Source organism: Mesoplodon densirostris, chromosome 2, assembly GCF_025265405.1.
Source record: "Mesoplodon densirostris isolate mMesDen1 chromosome 2, mMesDen1 primary haplotype, whole genome shotgun sequence".
Classification (NCBI taxonomy): Eukaryota; Metazoa; Chordata; class Mammalia; order Artiodactyla; family Ziphiidae; genus Mesoplodon; species Mesoplodon densirostris.
In genome coordinates, this window is record NC_082662.1 from 29,554,259 (window position 1) to 29,574,472 (window position 20,214).

Genomic DNA, 20,214 nt, shown 5'->3' on the forward strand with positions numbered 1-20,214 from the left:
GCCTCCGTTTTCCCACCACCTGCGCACTTCCTAAATAAACTGCACTTTGACTTCCGCCACCTCTCACTCACCATCTACTCCAGTTCTTTAGGTGACCAGAAACTTCGCCACTGTGGTCACCGCCGTCATCACCAATTCTCACCCTTCTCTTCCGCAGCAGCAAGCACACTGACTGCTCCCTGGTGACACCCCTCCTCCCTCACCTCAGCTCCTTAGCCCTGGACTCTTCTTTTGTCCCTCGACACTCTCCCCAGAAGGGATGTGATCTACTTTTGCGGAGCCGACCGTCACCAGCATACAGAAGACTCCTATCCAGTCCTGCTCTGCTGAGTTCAATTTAATTCGTCTTCTCTTACCCAAACTGCACTGACTGTCCTAATTCTGTGGTCAGGGCTATCAGTCCCTGTCTCTCATGTCGGAAGGCAGCCTGGACCTTTCCCGTCCCTCCATCCCACTGATAACCAAGCTGTCTGAGCCATCATCATCCCTCCTCGGACCGTCCCAAGAATCTCCTTGCTGGCCTCCACCTGTCATCTCTTCAATGAATGAAATGTTGTCACTAGGCTAATTTTACTATGCCAGCATTTTCAAGATGTCACGTCTCATCACCATCAGAATAAATGCTTAACTCCTTAGGCTGATGTTCAAAACACCCCATAATTTCATCCTCCAGCCTCATTTCCTCAACCCCATTCATAACTGTTCTAAACCAAATGATCTTTTCCAGTGCTTCTTCTGCAGTCTTTTGCATCTAATAAAACCACCCAATCTACAGATGCTCAAAGAAGATGCTTGGGCACCATCCTTTACTTTTCCTTTTCTCTCAGCCCCCCTTGGAAAGCATATCATGAACCTCAGCAAGCCTTCCCCCCAAATGTATCTGGAACCCATCTGCCTCTCTCCATCTCATCATCTCTCCACCATAAGGGCATTCTATCTAATCTCTCACCCACTTTGCCTCTCCAATTCCTTCACAGAGCAGCCACAGTTGTCTTTTTAAAATGTAAATCTAACTGTACTGTGCACCTCCTTAAAAAAACTACCCATGGCTCCCCGTTGCTCTTAGACGCAACCCACAGCAAGGTCCCTGCTCACCTGTCTGGTCTTGTGCCACTCACCCCGTGCTCACCATGCCTTCTTCAAATCCCCTCTTCTCATTCCAGCAGCCGGCCCTTCACCAGCTTTGCCTGCAATCCTATTTCCCAGAGTCTTCATGTGCCTTCCTCTCCTTCTCGTCGTCCCTTGGGTCTCAGCTTAAGTGTTATTCTTTATAAAGACCTTCTGTTATTACATTTTGTATATTTGTGAATTTGTTTGTCTAATGTCGGCCCGACATAAACTACACAAGAGCAATGTCTTTCTGTTTAGTTCACTGTAATGTAACCAGTATCTGGCATAGGGCCTGGTACACAGCGGTATTAATCCATATTTACAGATGAATAAGGTACTGTCCCTGCCCTCAAGGATATTACTGACTAGTAAGTGGACAAACAATAACATAACTGATATCATACAGTGAGAGAAATGCCAAAACAGACAACGTGGGAGAAAGATAAGCACGACCTTAACTGGCAGGTTAAGGGAAGGGTGAGAAAGCGCTTTCTGGACAGAAATACGAACCAACAAAATTTGTTTAGAAAAGAGAGATACCAGCAAGGAGGAGGATCTCAGAAAAGCACAGTGACGTAAGCTCACCAAGGCCACGTCTACCAGACCAAAAGTAAGTCGCGAATGACTTCAAGGAGTGGAAAAGCCTTGCCAGAGCAACGTAAACACAACCTTGGCTACCTTGCAGATGGTGCTGCACGACGTTCTCCCCTCGAGGCCTCATCCTCGGTATCCTGTGTGGCACTCTGGCTGCACTTGTGTGGTTCACTAGGCCCCAGCCTCCAGGCACCGCCCCACAGTGTTCCCTAACCAAGCTGCCTGGGTGCTGACAGAGCCCAGACTGCCTGTGAGCATTTATTCTCTCCTCATATGTCTTCTCGCTCACTACAGTGAAATTCTGAGGGCACAGCCTATGGTTTAGAACTCTCTATAGTACCCTTACAGCCTCTCCTAATACGAAGCTTTAAGCACGAGAGACGTTTAATAAATACTTTGTATAAAACTAGTTCTACTTGCAGAGTGTTTAGGAATAGCTCTATATAGAGTCCAGCTCCCATAAAGAGATGAGGCCTGTGCTGTGGCATCCGTGATGAATGGGAACCTCGCCGATGACCTAGTCCAGACAAGGACGGAGGGCCCTCTACCCACCCTGGCCCTCCGAGCCCCATCACTGAAAGCCGTCTTAATGCTTGTGCAGCTGGAAATTCTTTGACAGATGAGCCCAGTGCACCTGGAGCCAGCAGGGGAGCTGCCCTCCACCTGCTCTAAGACAATGATGGAGCCTGTGGATCTACCTGACAAATACTGGAGAGAGGAAGATGGGAGAGGATGGCTGGCTGGCAAGGAGGCCAGCTGGCAGACACTGGCTTTGATCTCTTCATGGCCTCACCTGTCTGCCCAGAAAGGACAGACTGATCAGGGAGAAGAGACCAAGGTCCCTGAGCCCGACTACGGGGGCAGCTTGAAAAGCTCAGCTCCAGGCAGGAACCCTGAGGGGAACGAGCAGGCAAAGGAAAGCAAGAGGCTGAGCCCCTCGGCACAGTCAAAGGACCACTAAGAAGTGAGCCCTGGAGTCCGAGCTTGTCCAGTAGGCAGCTTCTGCCCCCACAGGGCAAAGCCGACCCTGAGCCCTCGTCAGGGAGGGGACAAGATGCTTTTCCAGCACAAAGAGCTGCCAACAAAAACACATTGAGGAGGGACAGGTGATGGTGGTGGCTCTTCAGGGAGAGTGCACCAACCTAGACACCCCCGGTTCCCAGTTCCCGGGGCCACTACCTGCTCGGGAGGTTGGCTTCAGTTCCAGGCTTTCCTGATCCGTGGCATCCAGGATCCTGTACTTGCTTTTCCTCTTAGGTTTTCCTTTTTGTCTGAAAAACACAATCCCCTGCTCAGGAAAGAGGTTCTGTGTGAGGTTCAGGCAGCCCACCACAGGGTGGCAGCCAGACTGCATGCAGAGCCCTGTCTTGGGGGATGCTGCTTAATGGAAGGGCTGTTTCTCCTTGTGTCTCAGCTGGGAAAGGTAGCAGCTGTGATTTGTTATTCAAATAGTCCTCACCAATTTGGGAAAAGGTAAAGGAAACATTATCATTTTATCATGGACTCACCACTCCACAGTGGCAATGAAGGAAGGATAGATGGGTTAAAAATGTAAATAAGATGACACTCCTATGCTTAAAGGGTATAGGGTGGAGGAAAGCATTAAACCAGCAAAACCTTGTTAATGGTGGTTGTCTTAGGCTGGTGGGAATTTTTTTAAATTCTTTTAATTTTCTAAGTTTTATTGTGAGATTATATTGCAGGTTGAATCTCAGTTCTGCCACTTATTAACTGTGTGTCCATGGAAAATGTCATTTTCCTGAGAAAAGGTTGTTATGCATATTAAAAAAGATATTACCTATAAAATGTATAAAATGTTATACATATTTTATACATTTTTGCTTGGTACACAGTAAACATAGAAATGATACCTATTATTAATAATTAAAAACATAATAAATGTTACCATTAAATATTATAAGACTAGCTAGGAAGACTAAATGAAAAAACCTGAAAGACTTAATCATGACTAACCTAAGTCTACAATTAGGTAAAAACATGTACACGTGAGAATCCCAGACTGAAAGGCAGGCGGACAAATTAAGAACCCATGTGCTACAGCTACATGTAAATGAAATCAGAACACTCCCTAACACCATACACAAAAATAAACTCAAAATGGATTAAACACCTAAATGTAAGACCAGACACTATAAAACTCTTAGAGGAAAGCACAGGAAGAACACTCTTGGACATAAATCACAGCAAGATCTTTTTTGACCCACCTCCCAAAGTAATGAAAATAAAAACAAAAATCAACAGATGGGACCTAATGAAACTTAAAAGCTTTTGCACAGCAAAGGAAACCATAAACAAGACAAAAAGACAACCCTCAGAATGGGAGAAAATATTTGCAAACAGAACAACGGACAAAGGATTCATCTCCAAAATATACAAACAGCTCATGCAGCTCAATATTAAAAAAAAAAACAAAACAACCCAATCAAAAAAATGGACAGAAGACCTAAATAGACATTTCTCCAAAGAAGACATACAGATGGCCATGAAGCACATGAAAAGATGCTCAGCATCACTAGTTATTAGAGAAATGCAAATCAAAACTACAATGAGGTATCACCTCACACCAGTTAAAATGGCCATCATCAGAAAATCTACAAACAACAAATGCTGGAGAGGGTGTGGAGAAAGGGAACCCTCTTGCACTGTTGGTGGGAATGTAAATTGATACAGCTACTATGGAGAACAGTATGGAGGTTCCTTAAAAAACTAAAAATAGAATTACCATATGATCCAGCAATCCCACTACTGGGCATATACCCAGAGAAAACCATAATTCAAAAAGACACAGGCACTCCAATGTTCACTGCAGCACTATTTACAATAGCCAGGTCATGGAAGCAACCTAAATGTCCAACGACAGATGAATGGATAAAGAAGATGTGGTACATATATACAATGGAATATACTCAGCCATAAAAAGGAACCAAACTGGGTCATTTGTAGAGATGTGGATGGACCTAGAGACTGTCATACAGAGTGAGGTAAGTCAGAAAGAGAAAAACAAATATCATATATTAACGCACGTATGTGGAATTTAGAAAAATGGTACAGATGAACCTGTTTGCAAGGCAGAAATAGAGACACAGACGTAGAGAACAAACATATGGACACCAAGGGGGGAAAGGGGTGGTGGGATGAATTGAGAGATTGGGATCGACATATATACACTAATATGTATAAAATAGAGAAGTAATGAGAACCTGCTGTACAGCACAGGGAACTTTACTTAATGCTCTGTGGTGACCTAAACAGGAAGGAAATCCAGAAAAGAGGGGGTATATGTATTCATAAAGCTGATTCACTTCGCTGTACAGCAGAAACTAACACAACAATGTAAAGCAACTATACCGCAATTTAAAAGAACCCATGTGCTAAGGTGGTGAGGCTGAGGTGTGGAGTATTAAAGGCCACACACCCTAGAGATAAGAGCCAGGTCCACACCCCAGGCACTCCCACTCCCACTCCAGCCACAGCCACGTTTTCCAGGTGGCAAATCACTGCAGTGACAGCCACTCAGCCTAAAGGAGTGTGCTTCTGCCTTCAGGAGTGTCAGAGGTAAGGAGAACTTCTCTGTGCATGCTGTGGGTGGGCCATGGCTTGTAACAGCGATGGGAAGGGAAGAAACCCAGGACTCAGCGCCCTCAATATAGAAGGTGCCAGATACCTCTCTAATGAATAAATATGTAATTAGAAGCCCGAACAAATTTCCAGGGGAAGTCCATCTTACCTCTTACAACAACAGATTACAGTCCAGGAGAGGATTCCCAAGGCAACAACAATGACAAAGGAAGCAATGATAACATATAACACGCTCCACTCTGCCAAGAGAAACAAAATATTAAGGGCAGTGAGAAAAGAGGCTAGAAGGGAGGTCTGGGCTGCCCACCTTGGGCAGGAGATGGCTTCGCTCTGTAAACAAGAAGGCCCCTCGGGCTCCCCAGGGAAGGTGAGACCTTGGAGTTAAAGGCAGCTGAAACTTTAAACCTTATGAATTGCCCCTGTTTTCTAGCTGGTGCTCTGAGACTCTGGGGCAGTGGGGCAGGCTGTAAGGAGCTTTAACAGAGGGAAAGGGGGGAATGGAAACCTGGGGCCAGAGTACACAGGCACTCCAAAAAGACAGGAGGCCTTGCGGCTCCTCTGATTTAGGCTGCATTTTGTAGTTGGTCTGATTTAAGCTTGTTTCTTCTTAAACAACTGCTTCAGGGGAATTCCCTGGCAGTCCAGTGGTTAGGACTCGGCACTTTCACCGCCAGGGCCCAGGTTCAATCCATGGTCGGGGAACTAAGCAACTAAGATCCCGCAAGCTGTGCTGGGAGGCCAAAAAAAAAAACAAAAACAAAAACAAAAAACTGCTTCAGAGCTTTCCTCTAACCTTGAGCAAGTGTGGAGGAAGCAAGTAAAAGTCCTCTGCAAACAGAAAATACACAAAGTTCTTCTCCTTGCTTGCTCATCTGCCTTGGAAACACCAACACCCACCCACTCAACTCAGAGCCACATTCAATGCCAAACCAGCTGGCACAGTTCCAAGCAGAAAACTCACCACAGTTGCTATCTCCATCCCTCAGCTGCACCTTGATGAAATTCTCCATCCAAAAAGGGTCACAGATACAGCGTTTGGTGAATGAATCACAGTGGCCATGGTCAGAACAGTTCAACTGGCATGCTGAAAGTATCAGGAAAGGGAAAAAGGTCAAGGGGAGTCAGAGCCGGGGGTTGACCAAATTCCAGTGCCCATGAAGATGCGAAGGGATCCCCTTGCTCAATAGCCTGTGATGACATTTCCTGGAGACCTGCCCCAAGGACCTTTATAGCTGGGCACAGTGCCCATTGTTAACATCATGGATAAAGCTGGAGCAGTTAGAAGGGCTCCAGACTGTTTTTACTTGCTGTTTCTCCATATCAGCAGTTCTTAATCTTTCATGTCCCACAGACCCCCTTCTCTGAATAACTGCCAAAATAAAACTCATAGTATTACAAAGGAAGGCAATTATACTATACATGTTTTTGAAGTGTTTAAGAATACAAAACTTTAAAATAATATGTGCGTCTTTATTAAAATATTAAGTAACAAGATCTAGAAGTGTGTCTAACAACTGTCATAATTTTGAAGCGGTGATGAGTAAAAATGCTATTTCATTACGTAGTATGATACAAAATTATGAGATTTCTATTGCCTTAAAGTCACATGTTCTGTTAATACTAGCTGTAGTTTCTTGCCTACCTTCATGATTGAGGAAAACAATAAATTTGTTAGAGGTTCGTGAAAATAAGGATGTAATTTTTTTCCCATTCAAACTCACAGCCCCTCATAATGCTATCTCAGGGGCCCATGGAAGGTTAAGAAGCTCTGCAATGAGTGGAGACTCTTTCAAGAAAAAATGGTAGTTGAGGAAAGCGATTATCTCCTTGTTCCCAGAGAACAGGAAATGAAGCCCAAGGACAGCAGGGACTGACAGGTGAGCTGTGGACACTGGGTGGACTCTCATTCCCAACTTCCCAGAATTACTCACTGACAGTATGGACTTCCAGGGCTCTGAATATCAGAAAGTCTGCCTTTTGCTTCCGCAGCTCACTCTTGAGCATCACTGCCACCTCATGGCCTTTGAAGATCTGGTGAGGAGGCTCATTGTGAACAAAAAATACCATCTTGGTGCTGCAGAGACATGCAACAGTATGAATGAGCTAAGCTGTCAACACGATAGCAGTAGCTATCATTTGCTAAGTACCTTCTGTCTGTGCCAGACCCTGTGCTAAGTGTTATACACATTCTCTCACAGGAAGCCCGTGAGAAAGGGGTTATCAGCATCATCTCCATTTTATAGAGGACAACACTGGGGCTCAGAAGGGTTAAGTAACTTGCCCAAGGTCACACAGTTAATTATGGCAGAGCCAGATCCCAACCCTGATATGTCTGACTCTAAAGCCTACGCTTTTAGAAAAGGCCTAAGCTGCCCCAACTAACAAGAAGACCTATTCCAAAAGCTAACTGGAGGCCAGAAAAATGGGGACTTGGTTATGGGTACATCCCTGCTGTCAGCCTTTTAACAGCTAAGAGTGTGGTGCTGTTGGGTTTGTGCTGGGTTATCTGTGAGACAAACCACAGTGCTTTGTAAAATATTAATTGTTGGACAGCATCAAAGCATTATCCATAGATCAAAACATAGCCAAAATGATCATTACTATGACAGCAACGATAAAGACGACACACAATGGTGTGGCCGGTGCAAGATCATGTTATTCTAGGCCCAGAATCTGTTTACTTTCTGACCGTCAACTTCTGTCCAAGGTAGACCATGTCTGAACTCACTTCTGGGTGGCACAAAATCTGTTCTCTCTGTCTTGGCCTCCATTTTTGGCAGCCTGCTTCGTGACTCCGTGTTAGTCTCACAAACTGAACTTTCCCAATCAGTGGGTCACACTGGGTTTATAGGTGAGCCCCAGGTATTGATCCCCATAGCACACAGGGTGGCTGGGTGGGACCTGGGTATCCCACAGGCCCTGGACCAGCTGCTTCCAGTATAACTGTCTCTTTATCCCAAAGTGCCATATAAACAGCATCATTTTCTATGGGTGGATTGACATGAAAGTTTGGGAAGCCCTGTTCTAAGACTTTTAAAAGCGTGCTGCATATGAGGCTAACAATGGGTATAATAAACTCCAAATTCAAGAAACAAACCTTTTCCATAAAAGATTTGTGGTCATTTCTCATATATACACTACTATATATAAAACAGATTACTAATGAGAACCTACTATATAGCACAGGGAACTCTACTCACTGTTCTGTGGTGACCTAAATGGGAAGGAAATCTAAAAAAGAGAGGATATATGTATATGTATAACTGCTTCGCTTTGCTGTATAGCAGAAACTAACACAACATTGTAAAGCAACGATACTTCAATAAAAATTAATTAAAAGAAATCTGTGGTCATTTCTCATATTTTCTCCTAGTTACCTAATTCATGCTTATAGTTTCAATTTCTGTCTATATACAAATAACCCTCAAATCTTTGTCTCCTCTCCCTATGTCCCTCCTGAGTGACCAAATCTGTATCTGCAAATGCTTGCTAGAATATCTATACCAGATCTTCCACAGGCATCTCAAATTCAACATGTTCCAAAATAAACTTATAATAATCACTAACTCATTAAGTGTTAGAGACTACACAAACATTATCTTATGTAATCTTCAACAACCCTGTAACATGGGTGCTAGCATTTTTATAAGTGAAGAACGGGTTCGGAGAGGTGCAGTAACCTGCCCACTGTCACAAAGCTGCCGCTAACAGAGCAGGACTCAGAAGCCAGGTCTGCCTGGTGTGAGGCCCATGCTCTTTCCCATTGTAATAAGCTATCTCTCTCCAATCATATCCTCCTCCTGAATTCCTCAGCTAAGCCAATCTAGGCCAAGCCAGAAACCCAGAGTCACTGTGATGCTTCTCTCTTCCTCGTGTCCCAGAGGCAGTGACGGCAAGTGTGCAAGCAAACCCTTCCGCAACGCTCTTACCCGCACGCTCGCTAGTGTCTTCCACTGCTTTGTCCCAGCCAATTCCCACCAGCTTGATCGATCCCAGCAGCCACCTTCCCTTTTCCTATTCCCAGGCTGCTGAGCAGAGGTTAAAAAGAAAGTCCTAATCATCATGCTGTCTCTGACCCAGTGAACCCTGACTGCATATGAGATTCACCTGGGGAGTTTTAAAAATTTAGGTGCCCAGACCTCACTCCAGACCAACTGAATCATAATCTGTGGGGGTGAGGCTTGGGTAATGGTATGTTCATAAAAGCTCCAGGGGATACTATTACGCAGCTGGAGTTGGGAATCGCTGCTCTCACCTCATGTCTCTAACCTTGGTTGAGACCCCGGTATTGCTCAAAGCCAGCATCCTTTCCTGGAGCTGCTGTTCTCAACCTTCACCACTTTCCTCAGGCTGCCCACCTCATTCTCACCTCCTCAAAGCAGATGGCCTTGCCTCCAGTTTCAGAGAAAAAACAGGACGCTGGTCCCAGTACTCTCAAATTTCATCCTTCTCTACTTCTAAATTCACCCATAATAGCACATCTTGCCTCCTTTCCTCCTGCCTCCAGGAAAAGTGGTCTCCTGCTCTGCCCACAGCCAGCGCCCCAGACCTACCTCCATGTATAACCCGCCTCCCCAGTCGCCACCATCTACCTTTCCTCTGCGCCTTCCCCTCAGTCTATAAAAATGTTCAAGTATTTCCTATCTTTAAAAGGTGTTCTTCTGAGCTTGTCTCCCATACTGTTTTCAACACCAGCCTCTTCAAAGAGGCTTTATACTTACCATCTCTGTATCCTCAAACTATAAAAAAAAATTTCTCCCAGCATCTAAGTAAAATGATCTCACTATAGTTCTGATGATCTACTAATTACAAACCCAAAAGCCTGTTTTGCGTGCTCACCACACCTGTCTCTATAGCACCTGATTCCTTTGGCAGCGCCCCTTACTGCCAGCTTGTCCCTTAACTTCCAGCAGACCGCTCCCACCTGGTCTTCCTCCCACCTCTCTGACGGCTGTTTCTCAGTTTCCTTTGCTGGCCCTTCTTTCCTTGCCTCCCCCGTAAATACTCATGTTCTCCAGTGCTCTGTCCTTAACCCTCCTGACACTCTCCCAGTGTGACTCATCCGTCCTCATGGCCTTAACGCCTGCCTGTATGTAGTGACTCCCTATCTCAGGCCTTTCCTTCCACCTCAAGTTCCAGCCTATATGTGCTACTACCTGTCCCTATGTAACCCATAAGATACCCCAACTTCAACAGTCAAAACTGAACTCATTATCTTTTCTTTGAAACTGGTTCCTTTTGTATCCCTAATCTCAGTTAATGGCATTCACCATCTATCTAGGCATCCAAACAAAAATCCTCATATTTAATGACTCACTCACTTTCATTCCCCAAAGGTCACCAAGTCCTACTGATTTACCTCTGAATTTCTTTTAATTTCCTCTTCTCTTCTGCCATTTCCACTGCCACTACCTCAATTCAGGTGTTATTACCTTTTTTACTAGACTAGTCCAAAAGCGTCCTGATTGGTCTCCCAGCCTTTGGTCTCTCCTTACTGGTTTTTTTTGTTTTTTTTTTTTTGGCCGAGCAGTGCAGCCTGTGGGATCTTAGTTCCCCGCTGTGTGCCATGTGGGATCTTAGTTCCCCAGACCAGGGATTGAACCTGCACTCCCTGCTGTGGAAGCACGGTGTCTTAACCAATGGACTGCAAGGGATGTCCTGATCTCTCCCTATTTTAGTCTAGCCTCCACACTACTGATCTCCCTAAGGAAAAAAAAAAAAATCTAATATCCTTGCTTCAAAAACAAAACAAACAAAAAATTCACACATATAAAACCAACTAACTTGAGTCCTCCTATCCAAAGTATTGAAACTAAACTGCTTGGCTTGCTTATGACTGTTCTCAGTCTACAGAGCCAGCCTTATTGTCCCCCATATCCTAGGGCCCAGTAAATGCTCTGAACCCAAGGACTTCTTCCAGAGGAAACTCCGTACTTTCATACCACAGGACCATTGCTCACGCTGTTCCCCTATTCTGAATTTCCTCCTAGTCCTTCTATGCTTGATCAGTGCAAGTTTTACTTCTGGGAAATTTCTGGACGACCTCAACCCTCCTGGAAGAATTAATCGCCCTTGCCTGTGTCTCCATGATTGTGTTACCTGAAAACTGGGTTCTCCACGTGGTGTTGAGCCAAAAGACACAACCAAGCCAAAAACGAGGAGAAGGAAGACTTTTATCACTTGCGGCAAGTAAGGAGAACACCGGGATCTTTCTCAAAGCAGTGTCTCGGTGAGCAGCAAAACTGCGGAAGCTTTAAGCTCAGGGTACATGCATATTCGTGAAGGGGCTTGAGCAGGGGAGAATTCAGCATAGAATTGGGACAAAAGTCAACAGAGTCCAAGTTTTAGCAGAGGGTCATGAGGGTCAGAAATGGTCGATATCATCATTCCTTAGGCTCCAGTTGATCTGGTTGTCAGGTACTTCAGGCTACCTTTACCACTGAAACAGAGCTGGGAGTCTTTACAACTGATTTACTATTTTTGCTATTGTTACTTCTCTTGCCTGAAAAGAGTCATTTGTTCCTGCATTCTTTTTTGTTTTGTTTTGTTTTGTTTTGGCCACACCATGCGGCTTGTGGGACCTCAGTTCCCTGACCAGGGATTGAACCCGGGCCAAGGCAGTGAAAGCCTGGAATCCTAACCACTAAGCCACCAGGGAACTTCCTGTTCCTGACTTCTTTCTTTCCCTTAAGATCATTCATTACTGAGGCCTGTTCAAGGGCAAATACTGTGTCCAGGCTTAGATCACAAAATGGCTTAGGCCAAAATTGGCTTTGCTTAGGTCAAGAAAGCCATGCCTGGTTCTCTTTCTCTGGGGACCCCCTACACTATCTGCTTACCATAGCACTTATTCTGTCAAATCTACCCTGTACTGATGCTATATGTTAACTTGATTATCTCCCCTACTAGACTATGGTCTTCAAACATCACAGACCTCTTCTGACCTTGCACCCTGCTGCAGTGTCTAGTACAGAGTCCATTACCTGTACTAGAAGAGTACATTTCTTCTTCATTAAAAAAATGAACACCGGGCTTCCTTGGTGGTGCAGTGGTTGAGAGTCCGCCTGCCGATGCAGGGGACGTGGGTTCGTGCCCCGGTCCGGGAAGATCCCACATGCCGCGGAGCGGCTGGACCCATGAGCCATGGCCACTAGCCTGCGTGTCCGGAGCCTGTGCTCCGCAACGGGAGAGGCCACAACAGTGAGAGGCCCGTGTACCACAGAAAAAAAAAAAAAAAAAAAAGGACACCATGAGTGGTTCCTGGTCAGAGAGCCCACCCTTCTCTACCTACCCACACTATTTCTCAGCTCAGTCAAGAAGCCCAGGGGACCCCCTGGTCTTTCCTTTTCTCCCCCCATTCATTGCCCAGCTACCTCTGCTCCGTGTACGGCTGAATCTTTTGCACAATGATGTCGGAATCCAGCACCCCCAGGAGGACCCCAATCTGGCGGATGAACATCCCCTTCAGCCTCTCAGTTAGCTGACTGACGTTGACATCCAAGATGATCTCCACCAGGTTGTTTTTCCTGGGATCTGGAAAGCATGTGGATCAGTCATGGCTTTAGAAGTAGGAGAGTTAACATAGACCTGCCACTGTGCATGTGCTTTGGCCCAGGAGAGAATGTGGTGAGAGCATTCAGAAATGCAACTGCTCTCCTTCAATATGGAAAGGCACAATAGTGAATTCCCCATTCCTTTGTCCTGGTCCCCAGCAATCTGGGGCTGGCTTGGAGAGCTTCAGAAGCACTCCTGGTCTCTACACCAACCTGGCAATTACCACACATGTGCTGGGGACCAGGCCGAAGTGATGGGGTTTAGTGAAGGAAGTGGGGAACAGAGAAACACTTCAAGGTTTGTTTTAAAAGTCTCTGCCCAGTTGGCTTTGCTGAACTCTCCAGGCCAAGTGGCAGGTACCTAGCAATCTCTCCTGATCCAATCTGATTTTCAGTAACTTGCTGTACTTTGTCTACAACAATGGGAGGGAAATTTTCCATCTCAACAATCTTATGGGAATACATCTGCCCTATAGTGTTGAAAACCATAAACACAAAGGAAATACAGGCAGCCAAGAAACAAGGATTTCCTTAAAACAACATCACAGCTGGACGATGTTTTTACAACTCTAGAACTATCTATAAGACCATTGTGCTTTACACTTTTGATTACGTCCTAAAGACTATTCTACACTTGCAAGTTAAAAGTGACTATTCAGAATACCTATTCACGTACTTGGATGCACCATTTGCCGGTCCTGATGTATAATTTATATAATTAGTAGACTATCTGTGATCTGATTTTAAACACAGAAGAGACTTTATAGTGTCTTGGCTGCTGTCCTTCAGAGAGGTAGGACAAGGACTGGAAGACCTGCCAAGATCCCTTCCCATCTAAGACATCTGTACATTAGCTTGGCCTAGATAATAAAGTGTAGGTTTAAAGTTAATACCTTCTCATCAGTTGTTCAGGAATTTATAAAGCTCTACCCCACCCTATACTCACTGCCTCCCTATTACCAAATTAGCCTTGATACAAAACAAAAACATGGTTCTATTTAAGAAAGAAATTTTATTTCTGCAAATCTTAAAAATGTAAAGGATGCCAGTTACTTTACCTTCCCTGGGGGTTGTCAGATAAAGCCTGAGGCTCAACTTAAAAAAATAAGTCATTTCCTGCAGCTGACTCAAGTCACTCCTGTGCTCAGATTCCCAAAGCACCCTGAGCCCTCTCTCGTCAGTCACACGTAAAGGAGAAAGCGCTGGAGTAGGGGCCCAAAGGCCCGGCTCTGACACAACTGCTGTGTGGAGCTGAGCAGGCCCCGCCCTCTCTGAGTTTCTGTTTCTCCATCTGAGCTAAGTACGGGGAGGTCCATATTTCTGCGTGGGTAGGAGAGGTCTTGGTGGAACAGAAAGTCTCTAAGGAGTTCTTAGCTTGGGGGTTCTAGATTTTTTTAAAGCTGGATATGCCATCTGGCTCTGTCCATGCTGGGGGAAGGGTCTCAAGATCGAGGCCCTGCTAGGCTGATCCAGCAATTCCACTCCGACTCCTCACTAAATGAACTCACCAGGTTTCACCTCCACAGTGGTCCGGTCTGTGTCACTCTCACCCTTCGCATCAGTCACTTTCAGGTGAAATGTGTAGGTTCCCTCAACCAGGTTGGAAAGAAAGAGGACAGGGTGGTGGTCAGAGTGATTTAACACCTCCTGTGGGGTTGAACGACATGGCTATAGGGCAGAACAAAACCACACTCCTTTTGTGGAGTCAGCTGTTGTGTCTGTCATAACGAAGTCCCCTCTGGGCTAGACGGCTTTGACTCGGGGCAGTTCCTGCTCTGTGATGGCACTACAGCCCACAGCAACCAGGATCAGGGAAAAGAATCACATTCTGTTCCACACTAGCTTGAGGGGTGACCCTAAGCAAGTCATTTAACCTCCCTGGATTTCAGAGCACAGTCCAGGTTTGACATAAGAGACCGCTTGGTTAAAACAGGTACTGGAGTGTTTAGCTCAGCCTCCTCTCCTCATCGCACCACTCTGACCTGTGTAGCTCTCCACCTGCTGGCACACTCACCCCTGCAGCTGGGCTCCCCTCGTCTCGAGTCCAGAGGTAGTTGACTATCCCCTTGTCATCTGAGGACTTGGAGCCGTCCAGCTCTGCCGTGTCTGTGGGCAAGGTAATTACCACATTCCCAGTTATCTTGGCTATAGGTGGTTTGTTCATTTCTAAACAAAGAGGAACCATGGGAAAAAATGTATCATTCAGGAAAAGAAGAAATGCTTCTCGTGATGCTTATAAGGAAATTAAACTTCAAAATTATCTTAAACGGAGAACTGTTTTAAGTGCGTATCCATGCCAGCAACTAACAGTGTAGAGTTAATGCCACCAGTGCCACGGGTCCTGAGCCTCCAGTCCCACCCAGAGAAATGTTCCCCTGACACCAGTACAGTAGAGGGGACAAGTATAGTTTCCTCTTGTACTCTCATAGCAGCCTCCCCCAAAGGAATCCATTTCTCTGCTTGGGGATATATGATGATTGGAAATGAAGGCCTAAAGTGGATTAAAGCCCTGAAGTTCAGGTTTCATCAGCTGATACCACAAATTATCTTCAAAATATGACTGAAGGGCCTCCCTGGTGGCGCAGTGGTTGAGAGTCCGCCTGCCGATGCAGGAGACACGGGTTCATGCCCCGGTCCGGGAAGATCCCACATGCCGCGGAGCGGCTGGGCCCGTGAGCCATGGCCGCTGAGCCTGCGCATCCGGAGCCTGTGCTCCGCAACGGGAGAGGCCACAACAGTGAGAGGCCTGCGTACGGCAAAAAAAAAAAAAAAAAAAAAAATATATGACTGAAAATGTTATTCTCTGAACATCTTTTTTGACTCCTTCCTTAGCATTTTAATAGAGAAAAAGAAGAGAGACACTTTCCTTATCCTGGGCCCCACCTGCAGCTTTGTTTACTCAGTGTGTGCTCTCTACTCACTGAGTTCAGTATACTGTGTTTGGGGGTCACCTGCATATCTGATAATTTTTCTACCATCAGCCTATAGACCTCTCCCAAGACCATCACTGATCACTGTGCCTGCAAACCAGAGCAAGGCCAATCCACTTTTGCTCAAGTTGGCCTCAGCGTGCATGCTCCTAGGATGAGCATAGGAAGCTACAGTGCAGGGCAGTCATTCTAAGGTCTGACAGCAGGTGTCACTGTAGCTAGCAGGAGAGTCACAGAAACCCCAGCAGCAGAGGCAAAATAAAAATGCATGGCTTCCCTGGTGGCGTAGTGGTTAAGAATCCGCCTACCAATGCAGGGGACATGGGTTCGAGCCCTGGTCTGGGAAGATCTCACATGCCACAGAGCAACTAAGCCCATGTGCCACAACTACTGAGCCTGTGCTCTAGAGCCTGTGACCCACAACTACTGAGCCCGAGTGCCACAACTACTGAAGCCCGCGTGCCAAGAGCCTGTGCTCCGCAACAAGAGAAGCCACAGCAGTGAGAAGCCCGTGCACTGCAACGAAGAGTAGCCCCCACTGGCCGCAACTAGAGAAAGCCTGCACGCAGCAACGAAGACCCATGGCAGCCAAAAATAAATAAATAAATAAATAAATTAAAAAAAAATACAAAGGAAAAAAACCTTAATTCTCTCCCTATTCAACTGAGAAGGAAGGGAGGGAAAACAAGAAGTTAAAATTCACCTTAAAAGTAGCTCACTCAAAGGCTGTTGTAGAAAAGCAACTAAGAGCTACCCTAACCTCTAACCTCTTTCCCTACTTTGTCTGTAATCAGTTTCTGCAACCAAACAAGAGATGATGCATTCTTCAGTTATCTGGCCCAGAGGCTGCTGCACCAACCCAAGGCAGTGAGGTACCTTCTTTGACAATGACATTCACAGAGCTCTGGCTTTGCAGGTTCCTCTCATCCTTGACGGTCAAGGTGAACACGTAGGTTCCCACTTGCAGCCCAGTCACAGTGGCGACACTGCTGTTAGCATTCTCAAGTTGTACCCCGTCAGGTCCCCTGGACAAAGAGAGAAACCAGAGGGAGGAATTGTATCTGTCTACTGCTCTCCTGTCCCCGTAGGAGCAGACAATTACTGCCTCAGCTAAGACATAAACTACTGTTTCTCACACCTTGAGAGGGCATGTTTAAAAATATTCCATTTGGACAGAGTGTCATTTGGCCCCAAAATACAGGCTACCTGCTGATCAGAAAATTCCATTCACCAGCTTTCAAACACATCTAGCCTTATCCTTTGTAAGAGCTTCTAGAACATTCAAACTCTTTGCTGCTCCAGTAAAAGGAAGAAAGTGCTCTGAGCAGGTCTCTGATCAAAAGAATGATTTAAGAGTGAAGTTTCTGAAAAGCATTTCTGGCCCAGTGGTTGGTTCAGCTCTTGCCAGAAAAGAAGCAAAATGCATTTCTTAATCACATGCCAAACTTCCTCTTGCTGAAAAGTCAGGGAAAGGAAATGGGCCAAGGCTACAGAGGAACTCTCAGGGAAAAACGATCCTCTTCTTAGCAGCTCTACAGGCAAAACTCCCTCCAGCTCCTGGACAGGAGGCACAGAGGAACCAGGATGCCCCGTATCTTTCCTTCTCCCCTGTGGCCTCACGCTGCAGCAGGTGAGCGAGCTCTGAGCCAGCATGTAGGCACAATACTGCACATATACCAGACAGCCCTTCTGTTCAAGGGTCAAAATGCCTCAGAGCTTTCCTTAACACTGCAGGACAACCAGAGAAACCTGTAGACGCCCAGGTTTTGCTCTGTTTTGTTTTGCTGTTTAAATGTATAACCCTGACCCTAGCAGCCCCCCTTGAAACAGATTCTCCTCCAAGAAGCTATGCTAAGGATTATTTCTGCTGTAAACACTAATAAAACTCAACTAAAAGGTTTATCTGCTGTATCTTCAATAAACAGTTATAATTAAAACATGCTGGGTTGAAGAAAATTAGGTTCTCCAAAAGATAGAAACGAAAGCTAAGGAAAATCATTTCTGGAGTCCAACTCACTAATCGTAAGTCAAGCGCTTTTACAAGTAAAATTACAGCCCCTCCCCACCCATCTCTAACATCCTAGTCAAAAACAAAAGCAAAAACAAAAAACCCAGTCTGTCCTATGGTTGCTACCTTTGGAAATTGGGAATGCTTTTAACTCTTCCTTGGAATTGCTTCCTGTAGGATCCTGCATATAATCTGAGTTCCATTTGTTATGGTTTAAAGGAGCTGAAAGAAATTGTGAGAACCAGGAATGGTTCGATTAGGTAATTCCAATTTAATTAGTATTATTTTGGTTATTGCCTTTGGCCTCTGGCTAACATAAATGGTATATGGTATCTTCAAGGAAACAATACCAGAGTAATGCTTTCATTTTGGAGATGAATTTTCAATTCTTAAGAGCTGCTCTGGCCCATCCCCTCTGACAGCCTTACCCAGTTAATTTTGAGCAACAGTGTTTTTCTGCTCCATTACCCCTTCCATCTTGCCTCTCAAGTGTAATTAAACTATGCATTTCAGCAAATGGATTGTACCTGTAAAAGCACCAGGACCACAAAGTACTACCTGGGGACAGCTAATGGTAAGCATTCTTTTTTTTTTTTCTTACAAAAATTATATTTTTCTTAGAGTTGAAGTTTGGGATTGCAAACATTTCTTTCTAAGTAATCCCCCTTGGATAAGCTAATAAGAGAAAGTAAACTCTTAAAAGCAAATAAAACCTTGCTCTTCAAAGGTCTGGAGCCCTTGCATATATAAGGATTTTGTGTCAATACTCACTGTGTTTTTTCCCAGAGATATGAGATAATTTTCTGATCATCTGAGCTTTTGCTGCCATCCAGGGTTGTGCTATCCATGGGAAGAGTCAGCTCTTTATCTGGACCTGCATCTGCCTGTGGAGGCTTGTTGTTTTCTAGAAGACAAGAGACTTGGGAGTTCAAAAGCAGGCAGTCCAGCTGGGAAAGGAGAGGAACCAATTGGGACATATGTTCTGGAAGCCTCAAGGACTCTGCCTCTCCACTCATAGAACTGTCAGATACTGTGTGAAGTAAGCATATGGTCAGGGAGCTTGCATGAAGAATATAAGACTGAAACATATAAAACATTCTGAAAGAACATGGATTGAAGTATAATGCTACAGGAGTTCAAATGACAGGGCTTGAAAGATAATGTAGGGCTTTCTTGAGGAAGTGGGCTTTAAGCTGGCCCTTAAAGGACATGGTGGGAGGAGTTCCCTGGTGGTCTAGTGGTTAGGATTTGGCGCTTTCACTACTGTGGCTCAGGTTCAATCCCTGGTTGGGGAAGTGAGATTCTGCGAGCCGCAGCCAAAAAAAAAAAAAAAAAAGGACAAAAGGACATGGTAAGATTTGGGCTGGCAGAGACTCTATCTGCTAGCTCCCCTTGAAGGCACAATAACTAGCCAAGAGCAAGGGCACAAGCGAGGTCGTGAAATACTCCTTCTCTCTAGCTATGAAGAAAGCACTAGGGGAATGGACAATAGCAGCCGCCAGGGGCTTGGTGGATTGGTAACTCCCACTTCCACCCTCATAGAGCTCAGAACCCAAGCCCTTTTCTCCCCCCAAGGGTCAAGGGACCAGCCAACAGAAGAGCCTGCACCACAAGGTTAGAACTTACCAGGCTGCACAATAACAGTCACTTGAGCGGTGGCCTGCTGTCCTATTGTGTCAGTCACTGTGAGTTGGTAAGTATAGTCTCCTTCTTGCATGGCAGAGAGCTGCAGGGTCGGTGTTCTAACACCCTGGATATATAAATACAGACAAGTGGACTCCCGGAATCACATCATACAAGAAGTCCTACTCTGGTCTAAATGATTTACCCAGTTTTCTAAACCTAGGTTGGTAGTGGGCCATTACCTCCCAATTCAACGTAATTACTGAATGCTCAATCAGACACTGTGGGACATCTTGTTAAAAGTTTCACCCTTCAAGGAAATAACCCTCTGACACAGCAACAGTTTCAAATAAAGTCAGAGCTCTCACAAGGTAGACGAGTACAGGAAAATGTGCAGAGATAATCAAGATCCACTTCTATGACCCAAGCAGAAAGAAAACCATTAACATATAGTAAAATAACACAATTTACAAAACAATGTTCTTCCTACTGAAGCCACACAGCGTGATCCTAACAATGCTGCCTCGATAAAACATGGTAGCAACGACCCAAGATGCTTTATAACGCTGTGCATGCCCTTACAGGTCTGTACAGATTCTGCAACAGCGGAGAAGCCTAACCTAATACCTTGCAGACATTTGATTTGGCCTTAGGGTTCTTAAAAGTTGGAAAATTTCACATAGAAGTCTAGGTTTCTGTCTTGTCTTGAAAAGCTGGAGGACCTAGCAACACTGGGACGATACTCTAGTGCGGCAACAACCAGCCTGACTGGAGGGCTGCTGACCCCTTTGGTCAG

General features: G+C 45.4%; 1 protein-coding gene across 4 annotated transcripts in view; it reads right to left on the reverse strand.

Annotated features, from left to right (window-relative positions):
• Window positions 1–20,214, reverse strand: part of KIAA0319L (KIAA0319 like) — a 108,608-nt gene that overhangs the window by 4,849 nt on the left and 83,545 nt on the right. For all 4 annotated transcript variants that reach the window (XM_060089470.1, XM_060089469.1, XM_060089471.1 and 1 more), the window contains 10 exons: window positions 19,422–19,545; window positions 18,567–18,699; window positions 16,664–16,812; window positions 14,872–15,023; window positions 14,366–14,504; window positions 12,678–12,837; window positions 7,236–7,378; window positions 6,266–6,388; window positions 5,453–5,543; window positions 2,884–2,975 (listed from right to left, as the gene is read on the reverse strand). In XM_060089470.1, the coding sequence (XP_059945453.1) occupies window positions 2,884–2,975; window positions 5,453–5,543; window positions 6,266–6,388; window positions 7,236–7,378; window positions 12,678–12,837; window positions 14,366–14,504; window positions 14,872–15,023; window positions 16,664–16,812; window positions 18,567–18,699; window positions 19,422–19,545 (1,306 nt within the window). The remainder of the gene's footprint in view (window positions 1–2,883; window positions 2,976–5,452; window positions 5,544–6,265; window positions 6,389–7,235; window positions 7,379–12,677; window positions 12,838–14,365; window positions 14,505–14,871; window positions 15,024–16,663; window positions 16,813–18,566; window positions 18,700–19,421; window positions 19,546–20,214) is intronic.